Raw genomic sequence first — 20,912 nt, forward strand, 5'->3', positions numbered from 1 at the left:
AAGAGTTCTATCCAAAATATTTTTGAACCATCTGTAGAAATAGCTTTGGCACTAAGCTGACTTGTTTACTTATAAAATTCATGATCAGTTGAAGGGATGTACACATCTCACCATCAAGGCTTGCTTTGGGATTTCTAATGGACACATGACCAGGATGGTTGCTGTGTTAAGTGATGGGTATTTGAATGTATAGATGATGGTGCCTGTTGAAGACTGGTCACACACAAGCACAGGGGAGTCACTGCTGTAGGTCACAAACATGCCAGTTAAAGCTTTTATATCTTCTTTCTGTCTCCAACAAAAGGACTTCTTGTTACCTCTCTGTTACCATTACAAAAACTATTGAGACCCACGTTGGAGTCTGGTTTTAGCAGTTTGTGGTGCAAATACTTATTTCCATTTGAGCATGTGTTTAAATGTTTCTTTCTACTCTGGCAAAATAATTTAGCCAATGCTCGATGAGGAAGCCTGGTGACCTGTATTCAGTCCCTGGAACTCATGTAAAGGTGGAAAAAAAAACCTACTCCACAGAGCTGTCCGACCCGCCTCACATGTTCTATGGCGTATGCATCTAAACTCCTGCATCATGCATGTCCACAGACCATGACGGTGATAAATCAAATGTAAAAAATTTATGTTTCTTTCATAGAATAGAGAGTCTTTAGAGAGCCAATAGTCAAGCTTCTGTCCATTCATTCATTCATTCTTGAATGATATTAACATTGATTTAACTATAATATTCCCAGGATTTTGTATGTTATCTTAAAAAATATATTAGGTGTGAAAAGGATTTACTATGGTAAAATGTTATGGTTAACTCTGCTGTTTATAAATTGCACACCTAAAAAAATGTAGTGATCTTCATTCAAAGCCACAATGACATGAATATTCTCAATCGATAGTTCTGTTCCTGACCACGCAGCTTACAAAAGGAATTAAGTGTGGGTATAAAGACTTAACTGACATAGCATTTAACACAGTGTCATTTATGCTTACGAAAATATTTGAAACAAATTTAAATAACCAATAATAATAGCCTATTGCCTTATCTTATTTTAACTTATATAAAATATAAGTAGGTATGTATTTTAGGAATTCAAGTTAAGCATTGACCTTGGGAAAATTTACTTTGTGATAAAAAATATTTATAACATATCATTCATTTAATTCACAACAAATTACTGAACTGTGTTAGATATATATGCACACACTTGCATCCTGTTAAAATACACACACACACACACACACACACACACACGCACACACACACACTCACACACACACCCCTACCCTTTTGATGATACACAGTAAAGATTCCAAAGTCTGTTCTTCGGAAGGAACAGTTAGATGTTTAGAAAAGTGTTTTTCTCTCTGCTTATCTCAATTGCTAAATGTCTTCTATGAAGAGATAACACTTTTAAATTAACACGAAACTGTTTCAACAAGATAATCAGATTTGCTACCCCTACCCTTTACTGACACACCTTCATTTCCCATTCCTTGGCTATTGTTTTGAAGCTTGGATTGCAAAGGTGAAGAAATGTGCTGTGGTTAGGCTCTGTACACCTGTGACTGCTGAAGCGAAAACTAGAGATTATCTCGTCCTTGTAATATGGCTTCAGATTGTGCTCTCTAAATATGTGCAAATCCTATCTTTGGATTTCACATCCATAATGGTGAAATAAAACAATGGTCTCAATATTTAGCAGTGCCTGTTCAAAATGTTATAAGAAAAGACAAGTTTCTAAGTTGACTTATAACATGAAAGTCTCATTTTTTCTATCTGAAGTAAATGTGTAAATACAAAGCCCAGAGCTCTCCCCTTCCCTTCTATATGCTTTCGTGGTTTTTTTTGTTGTTGTTGTTGTTGTTGTTGTTTTTTTCAATTAACTTGAGTATTTCTTATATACATTTCGAGTGGTATTCCCTTTCCCGGTTTCCGGGCAAACATCCCCCTCCCACCTCCCCTTCCTTATGGGTGTTCCCCTTCTCACCCTCCCCCCATTGCCGCCCTCCCCCCAACAGTCTAGTTCACTGGGGGGTTCAGTCTTAGCAGGACCCAGGGTTTCCCCTTCCACTGGTGCTCTTACTAGGATATTCATTGCTACCTATGAGGTCAGAGTCCAGGGTCAGTCCATGTATAGTCTTTAGGTAGTGGCTTAGTCCCTGGAAACTCTGGTTGCTTGGCGTTGTTGTACATATGGGGTCTCGAGCCCCTTCAAGCTCTTCCAGTTCTTTCTTTGATTCCTTCAACGGGGGTCCTATTCTCAGTTCAGTGGTTTGCTGCTGGCATTCGCCTCTGTATTTGCTGTATTCTGGCTGTGTCTCTCAGGAGCGATCTACATCCGGCTCCTGTCGGCCTGCACTTCTTTGCTTCATCCATCTTGTCTAATTGGGTGGCTCTATATGTATGGGCCACATGTGGGAAAGGCTCTGAATGGGTGTTCCTTCTGTGTCTGTTTTAATCTTTGCCTCTCTATTCCCTCCCAAGGGTATTCTTGTTCACCTTTTAAAGAAGGAGTGAAGCATTCACATTTTGATCATCCGTCTTGAGTTTCATTTGTTCTAGGCATCTAGGGTAATTCATGCATTTGGGCTAATAGCCACTTATCAATGAGTGCATACCATGTGTGTGTTTCTGTGATTGGGTTAGCTCACTCAGGATGATATTTTCCAGTTCCAACCATTTGCCTACGAATTTCATAAAGTCATTCTTTTAGATAGCTGAGTAATATTCCATTGTGTAGATGTACCACATTTTCTGTATCCATTCCTCTGTTGAAGGGCATCTGGGTTCTTTCCAGCTTCTGGCTATTATAAATAAGACTGCGATGAACATAGTGGAGCACGTGTCTTTTTATATGTTGGGGCATCTTTTGGGTTATGCCCAAGAGAGGTATAGCTGGGTTCTCAGGCAGTTCAATGTCCAATTTTCTGAGGAACCTCCAGACTGATTTCCAGAATGGTTGTATCAGTCTGCAACCCCACCAACAATGGAGGAGTGTTCCTCTTTCTCCACATCCTCTCCAGCATCTGCTGTCACTTGAGTTTTTGATCTTAGCCATTCTCACTGGTGTGAGGTGAAATCTCAGGGTTGTTTTGATTTGCATTTCCCTTATGACTAAAGATGTTGAACATTTCTTTAGGTGTTTCTCTGCCATTCGACATTCCTCAGCTGTGAATTCTTTGTTTAGCTCTGAGCCCCATTTTTTAATAGGGTTATTTGTCTCCCTGCGGTCTAACTTCTTGAGTTCTTTGTATATTTTGGATATAAGGCCTCTATCTGTTGTAGGATTGGTAAAGATCTTTTCCCAATCTGTTGGTTGCCGTTTTGTCCTAACCACAGTGTCCTTTGCCTTACAGAAGCTTTGCAGTTTTATGAGATCACATTTGTCGATTCTTGATCTTAGAGCATAAGCCATTGGTGTATTGTTCAGGAAATTTTTTCCAGTGCTCATGTGTTCCAGATGCTTCACTAGTTTTTCTTTTATTAGTTTGAGTGTGTCTGGCTTGATGTGGAGGTCCTTGATCCACTTGGACTTAAGCTTTGTACAGGGTGATAAGCATGGATCGATCTGCATTCTTCTACATGTTGACCTCCAGTTGAACCAGCACCATTTGCTGAAAATCCTATCTTTTTTCCATTGCATCGCTTTGGCTCCTTTGTCAAAAATCAAGTGACCATAGGTGTGTGGGCTCATTTCTGGGTCTTCAATTCTATTCCATTGGTCTATCTGTCTGTCTCTGTACCAATACCATGCAGTTTTTATCACTATTGCTCCTGTAATACTGCTTGAGTTCAGGGATAGTGATTCCCCCTGAAGTCCTTTTATTGTTGAGGATAGTTTTAGCTATCCTGGGTTATTTGTTATTCCAGATGAATTTGCAAATTGTTCTGTCTAACGCTTTGAAGAATTGGATTGGTATTTTGATGGGGATTGCATTGAATCTGTAGATCGCTTTTGGTAAAATGGCCATTTTTACTATATTAATCCTGCCAATCCATGAGCATGGGAGATTTTTCCATCTTCTGAGGTCTTCTTCAATTTCTTTCTTCAGTGTCTTGAAGTTCTTATTGTACAAATCTTTTACTTGCTTGGTTAAAGTCACACCGAGGTACTTTATATTATTTGGGTCTATTATGAAGGGTGTCGTTTCCCTAATTTCTTTCTCAGCTTGTTTCTCTTTTGTGTAGAGGAAGGCTACTGATTTATTTGAGTTAATTTTATACCCAGCCACTTTGCTGAAGTTGTTTATCAGCTTTAGTAGTTCTCTGGTGGAACTTTTGGGATCACTTAAATATACTATCATATCATGTGCAAATAGTGATATTTTGACCTCTTCTTTTCCGATCTGTATCCCCTTGACCTCCTTTTGTTGTCTGATTGCTCTGGCTAGAACTTCAAGAACTATATTGAATAAGTAGGGAGAGAGTGGGCAGCCTTGTCTAGTCCCTGATTTTAGTGGGATTGCTTCAAGTTTCTCTCCATTTAGTTTAATGTTAGCAACTGGTTTGCTGTATATGGCTTTTACTATGTTTAGGTATGGGCCTTGAATTCCTATTCTTTCCAGGACTTTTATCATGAAGGGGTGTTGAATTTTGTCAAATGCTTTCTCAGCATCTAATGAAATGATCATGTGTTTTTTGTTCTTTCAGTTTGTTTATATAATGGATCACATTGATGGTTTTCCGTATATTAAACCATCCCTGCATGCCTGGGATGAAGCCTACTTGATCATGGTGGATGATTGTTTTGATGTGCTCTTGGATTCGGTTTGCCAGAATTTTATTGAGTATTTTTGCGTCGATATTCATAAGGGAAATTGGTCTGAAGTTCTCTTTCTTTGTTGGGTCTTTGTGTGGTTTAGTTATAAGAGTAATTGTGGCTTCATAGAAGGAATTCGGTAGTGCTCCATCTGTTTCAATTTTGTGGAATAGTTTGGATAATATTGGTATGAGGTCTTCTATGAAGGTCTGATAGAATTCTGCACTAAACCCGTCTGGACCTGGGCTCTTTTTGGTTGGGAGACCCTTAATGACTGCTTCTATTTCCTTAGGAGTTATGGGGTTGTTTAACTGGTTTATCTGTTCCTGATTTAACTTCTGTACCTGGTATCTGTCTAGGAAATTGTCCATTTCCTGCAGATTTTCAAGTTTTGTTGAATATAGGCTTTTATAGTAAGATCTTATGATTTTTTGAATTTCCTCTGAATCTGTAGTTATGTCTCCCTTTTCATTTCTGATTTTGTTAATTTGGACACACTCTCTGTGTCGTCTCGTTAGTCTGGCTAAGGATTTATCTATCTTGTTGATTTTCTCAAAGAACCAACTTTTGGTTCTGTTGATTCTTTCTATGGTCCTTTTTGTTTCTACTTGGTTGATTTCAGCTCTGAGTTTGATTATTTCCTGCCTTCTACTCCTCCTGGGTGTATTTGCTTCTTTTTGTTCTAGAGCTTTTAGGTGTGCTGTCAAGCTGCTGATATATGCTCTTTCCTGTTTCTTCATTCAGGCACTCAGTGCTATGAATTTTCCTCTTAGCACAGCTTTCATTGTGTCCCATAAGTTTGGGTATGTTGTACCATAATTTTCATTAAATTCTAAAAAGTCTTTAATTTCTTTCTTTATTTCTTCCTTGACCAGGTTATCATTGAGTAGAGCATTGTTCAATTTCCACGTATATGTGGGCATTCTTCCCTTATTGTTATTGAAGACCAGTTTTAGGCCGTGGTGGTCTGATAGCACGCATGGGATTATTTCTATCTTTCTGTACATGTTGAGGCCCGTTTTTTGACCAATTATATGGTCAATTTTGGAGAAAGTACCATGAGGAGCTGAGAAGAAGGTATATCCTTTTACTTTAGGATAGAATGTTCTGTAAATATCTGTTAAGTCCATTTGGCTCATGACTTCTCTTAGTCTGTCTACGTCTCTGTTTAATTTCTGTTTCCATGATCTGTCCATTGATGAGAGTGGGGTGTTGAAATCTCCTACTGTTATTGTGTGAGGTGCAATGTGTGTTTTGAGCTTTAGTAAGGTTTCTTTTACGTATGTAGGTGCCCTTGTATTTGGGGCATAGATATTTAGGATTGAGGGTTCATCTTGGTGGATTTTTCCTTTGATGAATATGAAGTGTCCTTCCTTATCTTTTTTGATGACTTTTAGTTGAAAATAGATTTTGTTTGATATTAGAATGGCTACTCCAGCTTGCTTCTTCTGACCATTTGCTTGGAAAGTTTTTTTCCAGCCTTTCACTCTGAGGTAGTGTCTGTCTTTGTCTCTGAGGTGTGTTTCCTGTAGGCACCAGAATGCAGGGTCCTCGTTGCGTATCCAGTTTGTTAATCTATGTCTTTTTATTGGGGAGTTGAGGCCATTGATGTTGAGAGATATTAAGGAATAGTGATTATTGCTTCCTGTTATATTCATATTTGGATGTGAGGTTATGTTTGTGTGCTTTTCTCCTCTTTGTTTTGTTGCCAAGACGATTAGTTTCTTGCTTCTTCTAGGGTATAGTTTGCCTCCTTATGTTGGGCTTTACCATTTATTATCCTTTGTAGTGCTGGATCTGTAGAAAGATATTGTGTAAATTTGGTTTTGTCATGGAATATCTTGGCTTCTCCATCTATGTTAATTGAGAGTTTTGTAGGATACAGTAACCTGGGCTGGCATTTGTGTTCTCTTAGGGTCTGTATGACATCTGTCCAGGATCTTCTGGCCTTCATAGTTTCTGGCGAAAAGTCTGGTGTGATTCTGATAGGTCTGCCTTTCTATGTTACTTGACATTTTTCCCTTACTGCTTTTACTATTCTTTCTTTATTTTGTGCGTTTGGTGTTTTGACAATTATGTGACGGGAGGTGTTTCTTTTCTGGTCCAATCTATTTGGAGTTCTGTAGGCTTCTTGTATGCCTATGGGTATCTCATTTTTTAGGTTAAGGAAGTTTTCTTCTATGATTTTGTTGAAGATATTTACTGGTCCTTTGAGCTGGGAGTCTTCACTCTCTTCTATACCTATTATCCTTAGGTTTGATCTTCTCATTGAGTCCTGGATTTCCTGTATGTTTTGGACCAGTAGCTTTTTCAGCTTTACATTATCTTTGACAGTTGAGTCAGTGATTTCTATGGAATCTTCTGCTCCTGAGATTCTCTCTTCCATTTCTTGTATTCTGTTGGTGAAGCTTGTATCTACAGCTCCTTGTCTCTTCTTTTGGTTTTCTATATCCAGGGTTGTGTCCATGTGTTCTTTCTTGATTGCTTCTATTTCCATTTTTAATTCCTTCAACTGTTTGATTGTGTTTTCCTGGAATTCTTTCAGGGATTTTTGTGATTCCTCTCTGTAGGCTTCTACTTGTTCTCTAAGGGAGTTCTTCACGTCTTTCTTGAAGTCCTCCAGCATCATGATCAAATATGTTTTTGAAACTAGGTCTTGCTTTTCTGGTGTGTTTGGATATTCCATGTTTGTTTTGGTGGGAGAATTGGGCTCTGATGATGCCATGTAGTCTTGGTTTCTGTTGCTTGGGTTCTTGCGCTTGCCTCTTGCCATCAGATTATCTGTAGTGTTACTTTGTTCTGCTATTTCTGACAGTGGCTAAACTGTCCTATAAGCCTGTGTGTCAGGAGTGCTGTAGACCTGTTTTGCTGTTTTCTTTCAGCCAGTTATGGGGACAGAGTGTTCTGCTTTCGGGCGTGTAGTTTTTCCCCTCTACAGCTGTCTTCAGCTGTTCCTGTGTCTTGAGTTCACCAGGCAGGTCACTTGCAGCAGAAAAGTTGGTCTTACCTGTGGTCCCGAGGCTCAAGTTTGCTCGTGGGGTGTTGCTTGGTCTTTTCCTCTGGCGTCCGAGATGTGTGCAGAGTGCAGTCTCTTCTGGTTTCCCAGGCGTGTCTGCCTCTCTGAAGGTTTAGCTCTCCCTCCCACGGGATCTGGCTGCAGAGAACTGTTTATCCGGTCTGTTCCTTCAGATTCTGGCGGTGTCTCAGGCGCAGCGGTCCTCCTGCTCCTGGGCCCTCCTCTGCGGGAACCCAGAGGCCGTATACAGTTTCCTCTTGGGCCAGGGATGTGGGCAGGGGTGGGCAGTGTTGGTGGTCTCTTCCACTCTGCAGCCTCAGGACTGCCCACCTGATCCGGCTGTGAGGTCTCTCTCCCACGGGGTCTGGGAGCAGAGAGCTGCTGCAGGCTGGACTCCGCGGGTTTTGCTTTCGGTTTGTTATGTAAAGCATAAATCATCTTTATTTTACCTTTATTTTGTGTAAGGGGAAAATAATTTGAACACTTTTAATTTAAAGTTAAATAATCATTCATTTTTTTATTATAAAACTAAAAGCAATTTATATTCTTAATGGAAAATTTGGAAAACCATCTCAAGGTGATTTACCCAGAGTTAACCCTTCCTTTTGGAATTTATTAACTTGATAGTCGTTGTCATATTTAAAAGAAGAAAGTCTGTGTTTAAATCATCTGAAAAGTGAGGAAGCATCAGAATAATCTTAATTCATATGGAGATCCTTAATTCATTAGAATTCTTAATTCATATGGAGAGAGTGGCAGAACACAGCATGATCCTAGACAAATATGGGTCCATATTAATAAACAACTATGTCCTCTGTCTTTTCCTTGGATGCTGAGAGTGGGTTTTGTTTGTTTGGGATGGATCCGTGCAAGCTGACCCCACCAGTAACGCCCACCAGTATCGGAACGGTGAGCCTCTCACATGCCTTTAAATCCACTTTCTCCAGGGCAGATGTCAGTGGATGGATTCATGCGCTACCTGAGCGGAGAAGAAAATGGAGTCGTTTCACCTGAGAAACTGGATTTGAACGAAGACATGTCTCAGCCCCTGTCTCACTATTTCATCAATTCCTCACACAACACCTACCTCACAGGTACGTGGGATGCAATTTCTGATATTTCTAGTGTCTGTTGTCAGAAAACAAATGTTTCCTTTGGCCTGGGCATGGCCTCTGTGGGCTTGGGTTGCCTTGCTGACCTCTCTGGGTAGAAGCCACCCTGGGCGTATTTGTGAAGTTGTCCCATCCTCTGCGTGCAGTTTATGTTGTTTTTAAAGTCTCCCAGACTGTAGTGGTATCTAATGTTTTCTGAGCTATGGAATTTTGTTTAATAGAATTAAGTGTACAGTGAACTTATAGGCATTTCTCAAGGGAATATGGTTCAAATGCCTGTTAGTGTACAGGAAGCCTTGTCCTATACCCAACACCACAAAAAATGAACAAAGCCATTGGCAACCCTACCTAATCCTCTGTTATACTCATCTTTAAGGGCTCTGAACCTGCTCTGAGGCAAATGGCTTTTCATACACAGTGAAGCAGGGCTTCAAATTAAATAAACAGACATTTTCTAAGTGACAGGTTTAGTAGTAAATAAATAATAAAGTGAGAGAAAACAGTGTCTTACATTGATCCTAAAGTGAACATTGGCAAGGTTTTTGGTGAATCATCGGAAAGAAGCACGTTTTCATCCCTAATCACAAGCCTTAGAATGTCCTTAGAGAAACCCTGCTGCTGGTTTACAAAGAAAAGAGAAGCTTTGACAAACAAACTTAATACTCATCCTGCTTTGTAATCCTAACAGATGTAAGACAACTTTAGCCTGGAGTGTTATTTGGTGTTTGAGGGAGATAGATGGGCCTCATACCTTCCAGGTTGTGTAGACACGCTGGTAGGCCTGGTCTGGGCGTGTTCAGTTTGTGCTGCAGGCTGGACTCACAGTGATACACATAAAGACTTGAGATTCAAGGACTGGATAGACATATGGTATGTAAGAAAACTTCAATCTGCCCATGAGTGACAGGGCAGAAGTCAATTCTCTAGATCTCCCTAGTCTATCCTTTGCTCGAATCTCAAGTATGTCTGTGTTGTTCCTGCACTAAGTGAGAATGAGCAAAGTTAGCACTATAACCATGAGACAGCCAGAATGGGCTATCTCAGGGTAATCTACACAGTTCGAAACTATCTTGCCAGTACTGGAGTATAGGAATTTTACATCACTGTTTAGAAGCTTGTGGGAATCACACAGCTTGCATAACTTTTCTGACCTGCTTTTTCCTACTGGTGGTGTCTACTAAGAAAAACTCATGTCACAAATTAGCTGTTGCTGGACTCCTCCTAAGCTTTATTCTAGTCCCTCATTGCCACATAGCAAACCAATCCAGTGCAATGGAATAAAATAATGGCCATACCGTGTCATGAAGGAAAGAGGGCACCGCTCATCTGTGTTCCTAGGATGTCTTAGATTTCTTCCAGGCATAGTATCAGGATGTGGGAGATGACACAAACCACTTCTGTGATGGAACCTTCTGTTACTGTCTCCTACATGTCTGCCAGTTCAACTGAAATGACTCAAAGCTATGAAGGTGTTATCTGAAAGAGGCTTCACGGCATTGCTTGGGTTTCCCTGTATCATGGTGACTCCGGGGAAGGTACATGAACTCTGTGCTGCCAGAACAAGCACACAAAATCAGGAGAAAGTTTGCCTAGTTTTTCCAACTTAGCTTCTAAAGCACAGTGAGTTGTGTTATTCTGCCATTTATTGGAAGTCATAAACCTACCTGGGTCCCTAGAGAGGGGACATAGCCAGGCCCTCAATGGGAAAATCTGAAAGAGTTCTCAGTCCTGCTTCAAGACCACTGTAGGCCTCGTATGTTTAAGAAAGAGATGTGCAGAGACAGACAGATCTTTATGATCCCAAGGTCAGCCTGGTCTATATAGCAAGGTCCAGGACAACTAGGGCTGCATAGTGACACTTTAAGAAACAACAACAGCAACAAACAAACAAATAAACCAAAACCTAACAAAAACAAAAACACAAAGTCATAGAAAAGAAGAGTGTCTACTCTGCCACCTTCCTTGAATTCAGCTCATTAAGACTACTACTACCAGTGCTACTACAAGCAAACAAATAAACAAAAACCACAGATCACTCATCCATGTTTATCATCCTCTATGAAGGATTTTCCCCTTCTTTGTTTGGTACTACTGACCTATTGTAAGCTTGGTGAGGATTATGGACCCTTCTCAGAGTATAAATATATGGAAATAAAGTATCTAGCATTAAAATAAAATTCACTAATATTTTGTCAGTATTAAAATAGTTTATACTAAAGTAACATATTTTTGTTAACAAATTTTAAATACATACGAGGACTCTGTTTTGATGTTTGAAACAATTTAAATAAATTGTTAAATAGCTGTGATTTCTGTTAGTTACAAAGTCACATATGTTGCCAGTGGAACTGTGACCTGTTACCTCTATTTACAACTGGAAAGAACGTCACAATTTGTATGGATGCCTTTTTTTTTTAAATAGAAGTTCAAGGAAGTGTATCAAATGCCAAGTTAAAAATACAGTTTTAGTTTTTTGGGTGGTGTGGTGGTGCCTGCCTTTAATCCTACCTAGCACTTGAGAGGCAGAAGCAGGCAGAATTCAGATCAGCCTAGATATATACTGACTTCCAAATCAGCCAGACCTACATGATGACTGACACCCTGTCTCCAAAAAGATGAGGAGGAGAAAAGAAAAGAAAAATAAACTTTTTAAACTTAATCTAAGGAACTGAAGGTGAAAAGATACTGCTTACTTCTTGTTTTTATCACATACTAAGGACAGGATTTTTTTTTAAAAAGAAATAAATATGTGTCTAAATTTTCTATATGTGGAATAATTTTCAGTACCAAGTAATGTATTGGCAATTCTTTGACGTCCAAAAATGCTTCCAGCATTAGTATTTGTATTCTTGGCTTCCCATGTATCTGCAGTGGTACAGTGATTAGGTGTCCATACTAATTGGATATGCATTCTTTCTTTGCCATCCTGGAATGTATCACTTAGTATCTTTCTGCATGTTACGTGGATGTGTGGCTTTCCTTTGAAGATGTGCTATCTCACACACAGCCTTTCTCCCTTTGGTACTCAGGTGTCTCTGTTGTCCCCTTCATGGAGCTTGTTGACAGGATTTGTGATCTTTAAAAATGCCTTTAAGACTCATTGAGTTCCCTGTATCCAAGCAGAATCAGACATCTCTGTCATCCGCCCATGCTGCCCCCCAATACACACATATACACACATGCGTACATGCACACGTATGTACATGCACACGTGCATGCATGCACTCACAGGCACAGACTCACACAATGAGTCCCATTTTCCTAGGGGAGAAAAGTACTTTAATAGCAATCTGGACCCTGTGCTATGAGGCACCATTTCCAAATGATTTTTGTGACAGGTTCTACCCAAATCTAGAAAAGAAACTTTTATGTGGCACTTCTGAGGGTATGTGTCACAAAGGTACTTCCAGTTCTGTCTTTCAACATAAATTTTTCATTCTATAGCTGAACACCCATCAGTAACTTTAGTCTGTCATCAATTATATCTAGTTACCACCAACCCTAATAATATGCAATTGCTGATTATATATTGAGTTACATCTTGGTAACACAATAATACTTATGGGAAAATTATTCAATATTGAAACATGCAGTAATATAGTTCAAAATTCCCTTGATGGTTTCTTTTTATAAAGTGCATTTCAGCAAAGTTTTTTACATGAGTTAATTTCTTGGCGTTCACTAACATCTTCCTCCTCAACATAACTCTGTAACCTAATCATGGAGGTTGAGCTCTAATATGCCAGATTGGTATACAGGTTTCAATAGAATCTGAAAATGGAACTATCTTTCTTGTGTGTGTGCCTGAAGAAACCCAACTCAGAAATTCCTGGACATCTGTGTCCTGAGGAACTTCACGGTAGCCAAGATGTGACTCAGTGTAGCCAAAGCAAACTTGGTATTTAAACACAGCGGAGTACCTTTGACGGAAAGGAAGAACAGAATGCTGTTTTTCTCAGGAAAATGAATAAACTAGAGATCACCATGTATCATCTGTGAAATCCACACTTAAAAAATGCATACCGGAAGTCAGATAGGACACTATGCTGGGACCTGAAAGGGGAACTTCTGTGATCAGGTAACAGGAGGAAGGAGAAGGGAGAAGGACAAGAGAGGGTTAATGGGACAAAGAAGATCAAAGTCTGATCAAAATATAACCATGACAACCATGCATGGAATTGTCCTAATGAAGCCCATCACTTTCTACAGTGATTGTACAGTAATGAAAACCATAAAGGGTAATGGCACATCAATGGCTAACAGTTCTGAGAAGTTATGATGTTTAACTACCAGGAAATAGGACTCCCCTTTCCCCCCATTTAACTAGGCATGGAACCTGGAGCAGCTCATGTTAGGCAAATGCTCTACCAATGAGTGAGACCCCCAACCCTCTGACTATTTTCTGGGGGAAAAAAAGAGTTCAAATCAGCCTCTTCCCATTTTGTATCTAATTAACATAACATGACTCTGATTAATTCTGACTCACTATTTGATTCTAGTAACATCAGCTGCCGCTAACTTCTGTCGTGATCTTGAGTAGTCTACTTGTTTTTCTTGCTCTGTCTTCTGAGTTATTATCATGCCGTGGTCTGCATTGAACGGATTTGAATTAGATCAAACATATTCTCACCACATTACACTTTTCAAGTTCAAGACAAAGCATTCTCTCTCCTGTGGGAGAATTGAGGGGAATAACGTAATCAGGAGGGGAGGGGAAGAAGGTAGGAAAGAAAAAAGAGGAAGGAAAGGAGGGGGAGAGAGGGAAGGAAAGGGAGAAGGAAAGGAGAGAGGGAGGAAACAGTTTTCATAGGCTTTTCAACCCTTTTTGGATTCATGGTTAAAAAATGTGCCTTTGTTTCATATACCAGTAGGAGGTTTGATGCTTTAATTACACACAGAATGAATACAGCATTCCTATTTCCCAGAGGGCCTTTGAGTAAATGGGAACGTCTCTGGTATAAAAACCCAAATGCCCTCAAATGAGTTAAACACGCTGTAAACATGTAAACACATACACAGTCAAAGCCTAATGCAGATCCAATTAAATCTGAAAGCCAACAACTAAGAAACTAGATTTTCAACGTGCCTCGCAGGCCCCTCGCCTGTCCGCCATCTTGGATTCCTTCAGGTGCATACCTGTGCTTCATCTCCATTTCTAAGACAAATGGAAACTTTACATAAACCTTATTTTGTTGAAGCAGTATGTTTGTGGTAGCCCAAGGAGGGTTCCTGCTCACATGAGCCTAAGCAAGGCTGGGCACAGGGAGAGGGAGGCACCGGCAGGTCTGTGTTCTGGTTATAAGAATTAAGACAGAATGACCCAGGCAATCCAAAGGCGCCCTACCACCACTCCACTTCCCTTAAAGCATTTTCAGAACTTGTATTTCTGAGGCACCCACTCCAATCCAAACAAGAAGACTTGCAAAATGTGGATTGTTTTCTTCTGAACTTTCAAAGGGACCGTAAAAATTAAAACTATACAGCAGGAGAAGTGAATCCGTTTGGAAAGCTCTGACTGTTATTTCCTCTCCCTGTTACTACATCTCATTAAAAATTTGGGTGGATGCAAAAGGAAAAATACATGAGATTAATAAAAATACTACGAGTAGAATGAGCTGATTATCAGTTACAGTGGTCACTTTTGGGAGTTTTGGACAGCCTTGCCAGTGACTCTGTAGTGAGTGTGTTTTAAGTTATTGCTTCTCTCCAAGTCAATCCCAATGACTTGAGGAGAAAAAAATCCAGAACCCAAATACCAAACAAACAAACAAACAAACAAAAATATCCAGCAATAACATAAAAACCTTTCCCAGGGCAGAACTTTATATAGTCATTTCAACCTACAGCTTAGCTGGCTCATAAAACTCTCCAATCTCCAAGAATTTGGGAGACAATGGTTCTATATAAACACAGCTTTATTCTGTATCATTTCCTAATTTATAATATCCTTATCCCACTTAGAAAAAAATGCAGGATTTGAGAGTTAATGTTGAAAAGTATTAAATTAAGATTTACTTACCCCAATAATCTGATGGATTGAATTATCTCATTGAAGATCTAGAATAATTATTCTCTTCTCCCATATACTTTCTTGGCTGGAGAAAAAGCCCAGTGGTACCCTTATAAACCAATCATTATTCACCCAAGACTTGAGTCCACCCACCCCCTTCTTTTATCCTTCTCCCTGTCGCTAGACTGTAGCATCTGCAAGCTTTTAACATTTTTTAGTTACACACAGACCTAAGAAAATTGAGTGGTGGAATAAACTTAGGAAATAAACAATCCCTACTTCAATTTACCTTTAAATGACACTCTTACCTTGGCTGCTTTATAAAATGAAGATAAATTAAAAGAGCTGGGGTTCCTGTGGCAGAATGTGATTGCATATGATTGGATACTGTCTAAGTGACTTAAAGAATGAGGAATTTATACCCACACAGCACAGCCTCAGCAGCCAAGGCTTGACTCAATTGGAAATTCATGAGTGTCATCAGTTACTCCCTGTCTTTTGGGTCTTTCATGATTTCAGGTTGACTGTGCACCCTTAGCATGGGCTTTCTATGACCGATATCCACACCTACCTCTGTGAATGTCCTTGACTTAAGACCCTCTGTAAGAGTGTGTAGAGGACCCCCAAACCCATCCTCTCAGTCCACCCAGTAGTCTTTCCATTATTCTTACCATGTATCACCGAGTTATGCCATACAGCTGAGGCCATTCTGGCCTCTGAGGATGGAATTTTGCCTTGGCAGAATGAAGAGATTCGAGATTTCTTTTCTGTGGCTGGGAGGGGTCCCTGAAGCCTATTATAACCTAAATAATGGTTTGTTTGAATGGTATGTAAGAAAGAGAAAGTAAGTGTAAGATTGTGAGGAGAGTTTAAAATCCATGGTAAACAGGAACCATCATATTTCGTATTCCACTCCCCTGCCAGGTGATAAGGTTAAGGGTGTGCCTTATATTTTGCATTCCCAGTAACCAGTGCCTCCCACAGAAAGCATGTTGGGGAATATACACAGACCTGATGATATGTCTGTGAACAGTAAGGCTTAAGGCTGAAATAGATTTTCTCAGGAGAGGGAGCCTTCCATGCTGTCTTGCTTAGGCCTTTAATATCACTTGAATCTATAATCAAGAGAGCTTTGTGTTCCTAGTGGGACAACAGCTGATGAATTCAATATATTCTTGGTCACCTGGGCTGCTCCCATACATGCAGCCATAAGGTCATATGCCCTGACAGAGTGGCAAAGAATTATAAGTAGGCAAAAATTGTGCCCATCTCCACTTATTGAAGGTGACAGTGTTTACAGGAGACTGCTGAGTTAACAAGCACATCATATTCTGGAAGGGATCCTTTGGAGGTGAAGGGAAACATCACACAATGATAAACATAAAGGTAGACAGCTACATGCCATGCTTTAAAGCATGAGGAATTTCTCAGAAGGTTGTATTAGTAGAGAAGTTGGTGATTTCCAGTTTCAAGTCTTTTGTTCCTGGCTGCCTTGGTAAGCAGAATCCAAATCCCAGGGACTGTAACTAGCACTGCCACAAGTAGCCAAGGCAAAGGAGCCACTGTAGAGTGACTTGAGGCACCGCTCTACATCCATCTGGGAAGGAACTGCAGCTTAGAGGGCAGTCACAAAGTTAGAGAGTACACGTGGTCAAGCAGAGACAAGGTCAAGGAATAGTTTCTGAAATACCAAGGGTTGAATGGCTCAGGACATATCAGTAGTGCTTAGGCCCAGTCACATGGCAGTGCAGTGGGAGGATATGGTTTATGAAGAGAGGTAAAGAATTTCAGGGAAGAAAATGAAATAAACCAGAGACTTTAGGGAGAAAAAAAAGGGAAGAATGGAAATTATATCACATCCAGGGAACACAATAGGAATTCCAATTCCAAGTAATGGGATAATGGGGATATAGGTTTTCTCTGGGATTTCTTTAAAGACTTCCTTTTTTTCTTTTTAAATATTTAAGAATGAGCAAGACATTTACTTTGGAGGGATTCTGCAGTCTTGTAGGCGCTGTATGGTAAACCCAAGCAGTGTTTTCGGGTTATTTTCATCTTGAAAACCCCACACTGAGAAAGTACATTCGATTCCTTCTAATTATTATTGAATGACAAGTGTATTGGCAAGCCAGTTCACAGAAATATTTTTCAGGTGTACCTTGAATCATTTATGACAAAGTACTCCAGTTTTACTTAGTTACTGTCGACATAAAATAATGTCTCTGTTTTGACGGAGACAAGAAAACACTGTTGTGAGTCAGGTATGAGTAAGCCTGCCCCAGGTACAGAGACCCTGAATGATTGGTTCACTGTAGAAGAGACTGGATGAACTTTCGTAGTCACCAAACAAAAGGGAAGTCAATCAGCAGACATCCCAAGTACAGGAACATTGATGGGAGCCTAACGGGGCAGGGTGCAGTAAGGCAGTGATCTCTGCTGTGGGTTCAGAGGTTATCTTATGGAATGCATCACATTACGGGTGATGAAGGCTGGAGTTCTACTGTTTGGTTAGAGATGCTGGTATCAACTAGTCGCACGCAGCCTGTGAGATCGGATAGAGAAGAAGATGTAACTCTAAACTAGCCTACAGCTCTAGGGAACTGAGGCGGAAAGGTTGAAATCAGGGCTAGTGTGATTCTAGTCCCCCTCCCTCACCCCCACCCTCACCCCCACCCCCACACACAGACAGTCATACACAAAGTAAAGGTCTATGGCTACCAAAGGTTCTAAAAGAGTCCTGGATAATTTTGGCTTTGGCCCTACAACAATCCATCTTTCCACAACCATGGCATGAATAGTCTGAGAGGACCAAGCAATCTGTAGCATTTGATAGTTACACAAATGTGGGGGTACTCCAGTTAGTGTGCTAAGTGTTGCCAGAAAAATTAGGCATCCCTTCTCAGGCTTTTTGGTCATGTTAATAACAGTATGGACTCAGAAGAAAGCTTGAGAACAATTTTATTAGAGTTTAAAACAATAACTCAGAGATCTAGATGAGAAAGCTGTAAATCTCATCAGCTGCCATCAAGGAGGGAGATAAAGAGGAAGACAATATATTTGTGAGAAACCATATTGGGGTGGAGGGTAAAAGTGGGATAACTTTTATGACAAAGGAGTGAGAAAGTTCTGAGTGCCCAGAAGAACTTGTCCAGGTTTTGCCAACTGAGACAAGAGGAAGATGCAGCGTTACACATCAGAAAAATAGACAGCTTAACAAAGTATTGACTGCGTAAACAGAAATCACACTGTGTGATAACATCAATGTCATCAGTGACACACCTTTCACAGTCTTCACACAACTGTCTTAAGTTTCCTGTGGCTGTAATAAAATGCTCTGGCAAAAGTCACTGAAAGGAGCATGGGTTTATCCTGAGTCACGGATCAAGGGCAGAGTTAAACATGGTAAGGAAGGCAGAGTGGCAGGACCTTGAGGCAGCTGATCACATGGTCACCACTATCAGAATAGAGGGGTGAGTGTGGAGTGTCATTAGTCAGGATTCTCTAGAATCTAGAGTACCAGAGTTATACGTGTGTGTGTGTGTGTGTGTGTGTATGCGTGCGCGCGCGCGCACACACGCGCGTGAGTGGTCTCTGTGTGTGTATTATATAATTTACTAGAATGATTTACAGGCTGTAGTCCAGCCCAGCAATGACTGCCCATGAATTCAGTAGTTGTTCAGTCCACAAGACTATTTGTCTCAGCTGGTCTTCAGTATAGGCCAGAATCCCTAAGAACTCTACTGCCAGTGAAGGGATGAATGGTCTTGCTAACAAGGGAGAGAGGAAGTAGGCAAAGAGTGAGCTTCCCTCTTCCATGACCTTCTATAGGCTCCAGCAGAAGGTGTGCCTCAGATTAGACTTGAGCCTTCCTACATGAAAAGATCTCCATTAGAGGTGTGGCCTTCTCACCTTAAAGGTCTGCATTAGAAGTGGATCTTCCCACCTCCAATGATCCAGTCAAGCCAAAAATAAATAAATCCCTCACAGGTGTGCCCAGCCATTTGGGGTTTTAATTAATTCTAGATGTAGTCAGGTTGATGACCAAGAACAGCCATCACAGATGCTGGGCACCGAGGTGGGCCTTCTCACCTCAGTTAAAAGAATTGATGTGATTTCCTACATGCATGCGTAGATGCCTATCTCACAGGGATTCTAAAGTCTATAAAATCACAAAAACAGCACACATGGAGATCTGCCCTATTTTATGCAGGAACAAACCTTTTGATAAATCAATCTAATGATTTTTTTTCAATTCTTCACTTCCTATAGTTTAAAGGTTTAGAAATGATAACAGTGTTATTTTTCACTGCCTCCCCCACCCCTTGTCTTTTATGTTCCCAGACATGGGAACAGTTTCACAATGACAATAAACTTTGAGGCAATTATAAATGGCAAATAGATTATCCAGCATCAGGAGTCTCCCAGGTTGTTCTGTCAGCATTTTTGTTTTTGCAGATACATTTGTGTGTTTAAATGTCCTATTTTTCTAGTAAAGACAGATGATTATGCAAATGCACTTAATCAGCCTTCCGGTGCCTTTTCTAGAGCTGTCTAGCACCAAAGAGTGGAAGAGTGTTGTCCTTTTGTTCTGTTGATGGTCTGGTAGTGTGCCATGCATATAAAAGTAAAATTAAGCCAGTTGGCCTAATCTCATTTTCTTTCCCCTGTGTGTCTCCACAGGGCAGATGTTGTCCATCTCAAGGTCATTTTGACAGTTTTTATCAACATGCTACAACTGGCTATAAAAGAGATCCAAGGGGAAAGAGGCAAAAACATTCAGTACTCCCAACACTAAGGAAGGCGAGGCAGGAGGTATTTTAATTTGAGTGGGGTAACCTAGACTACAGAGTAAGACTATGACTCATAAATAAATTAGTAAATAAATAAATAATAAATAAATAAAACAAAACATAAAGTATTGATCAAAGAAATTTTTGATCAAAGGAAATCAAAGACTCCAATTCGTATGTTTGGTAATAGACTTATTTCAAACCTATTTATCATTAATCCTTTTTAAGCAGTTCTATCAAGTAACCAGTGACCACCAGGACTAGAGATGACTCCATGGGTGAGAGCACCTACTGGTCTTGCAAAGGAAACACGTTCATGTCCCTGTTAATAGATGGTGGCTCATAATTCACCATTTCAACTCCAGTTCCAAGGGATTTGATACTGCCTTCTAACCCTACACATGGTACACATACATATACTCATGCACACACATTCTCATTAAGTGAATGAATATATAATATTTTAAGCCATGGCCTCTGCCCTCAGACTTCTCATCTGCTTTTATTGTCACAATTTCATAACTTTGTGACAAAGATATCACTCTGGATTCTTGTCATGAGTCCCCTTCCTAGGAACGTAGACAGACATATTTGTGTTTCTGCACAGTGTCCAGAATTATTAAGTTACAATCAGTTTACAAGCTACATCAGTTTTGTTGGTTGCAGTTTGCCAAGTAGTCTTGATTTTCTTGGATGGCTGGACATTGGCAATCAGCACTCCTTTTATTCCAATCTTAATTAAGAATATTAACTCTCAGATCATGTCTGCTTATCACGCAGCAAATGTAGCTGTGTACAGGTATAAACAGAGGTTACAGAAGGGATACGGGGGGTGAAGAGGTCTCTTTAGAGTTTAAGGAGTTCAAGGGACCTTATTAAGAGGCAGAAGATGACCGATAAAATGTAAAGAGCGTTTATATGGGAGTCAGGAAGCAAGCGCTGTAGGAACTATGCTAGAGGTGCTGATGTGGAGTCAAACACAGAGTCAGAGAGAGTCCATGAGAGTCACGCTGCCCAGGTGAGATGCAGGGCCACGGAAGTGACAAAGATAAAGCACAAGGCCAGGTCCATGTGAAGGAATGGGCAGATGGCAAGTCAGACATACTGCCTGAGCAGCGGAGACTGATCAAACCAAAGCCCCTGAGATAGTCGGGTGCTCTCTGCCAATCTGTCCCCGGAGCATACACCAGGTCAAGTCAACAGAGTTATTGTCATCAT

General features: G+C 40.3%; 1 protein-coding gene across 2 annotated transcripts in view; it reads left to right on the plus strand.

Annotated features, from left to right (window-relative positions):
- Positions 1-20,912, plus strand: part of Plcb1 (phospholipase C beta 1) — a 711,278-nt gene that overhangs the window by 509,849 nt on the left and 180,517 nt on the right. For both annotated transcript variants that reach the window (NM_001077641.2, XM_017591467.3), the window contains exon 10: positions 8,730-8,876. In NM_001077641.2, the coding sequence (NP_001071109.1) occupies positions 8,730-8,876 (147 nt within the window). The remainder of the gene's footprint in view (positions 1-8,729; positions 8,877-20,912) is intronic.

Source organism: Rattus norvegicus, chromosome 3, assembly GCF_036323735.1.
Source record: "Rattus norvegicus strain BN/NHsdMcwi chromosome 3, GRCr8, whole genome shotgun sequence".
In the NCBI taxonomy this organism is placed as follows: domain Eukaryota; kingdom Metazoa; phylum Chordata; class Mammalia; order Rodentia; family Muridae; genus Rattus; species Rattus norvegicus.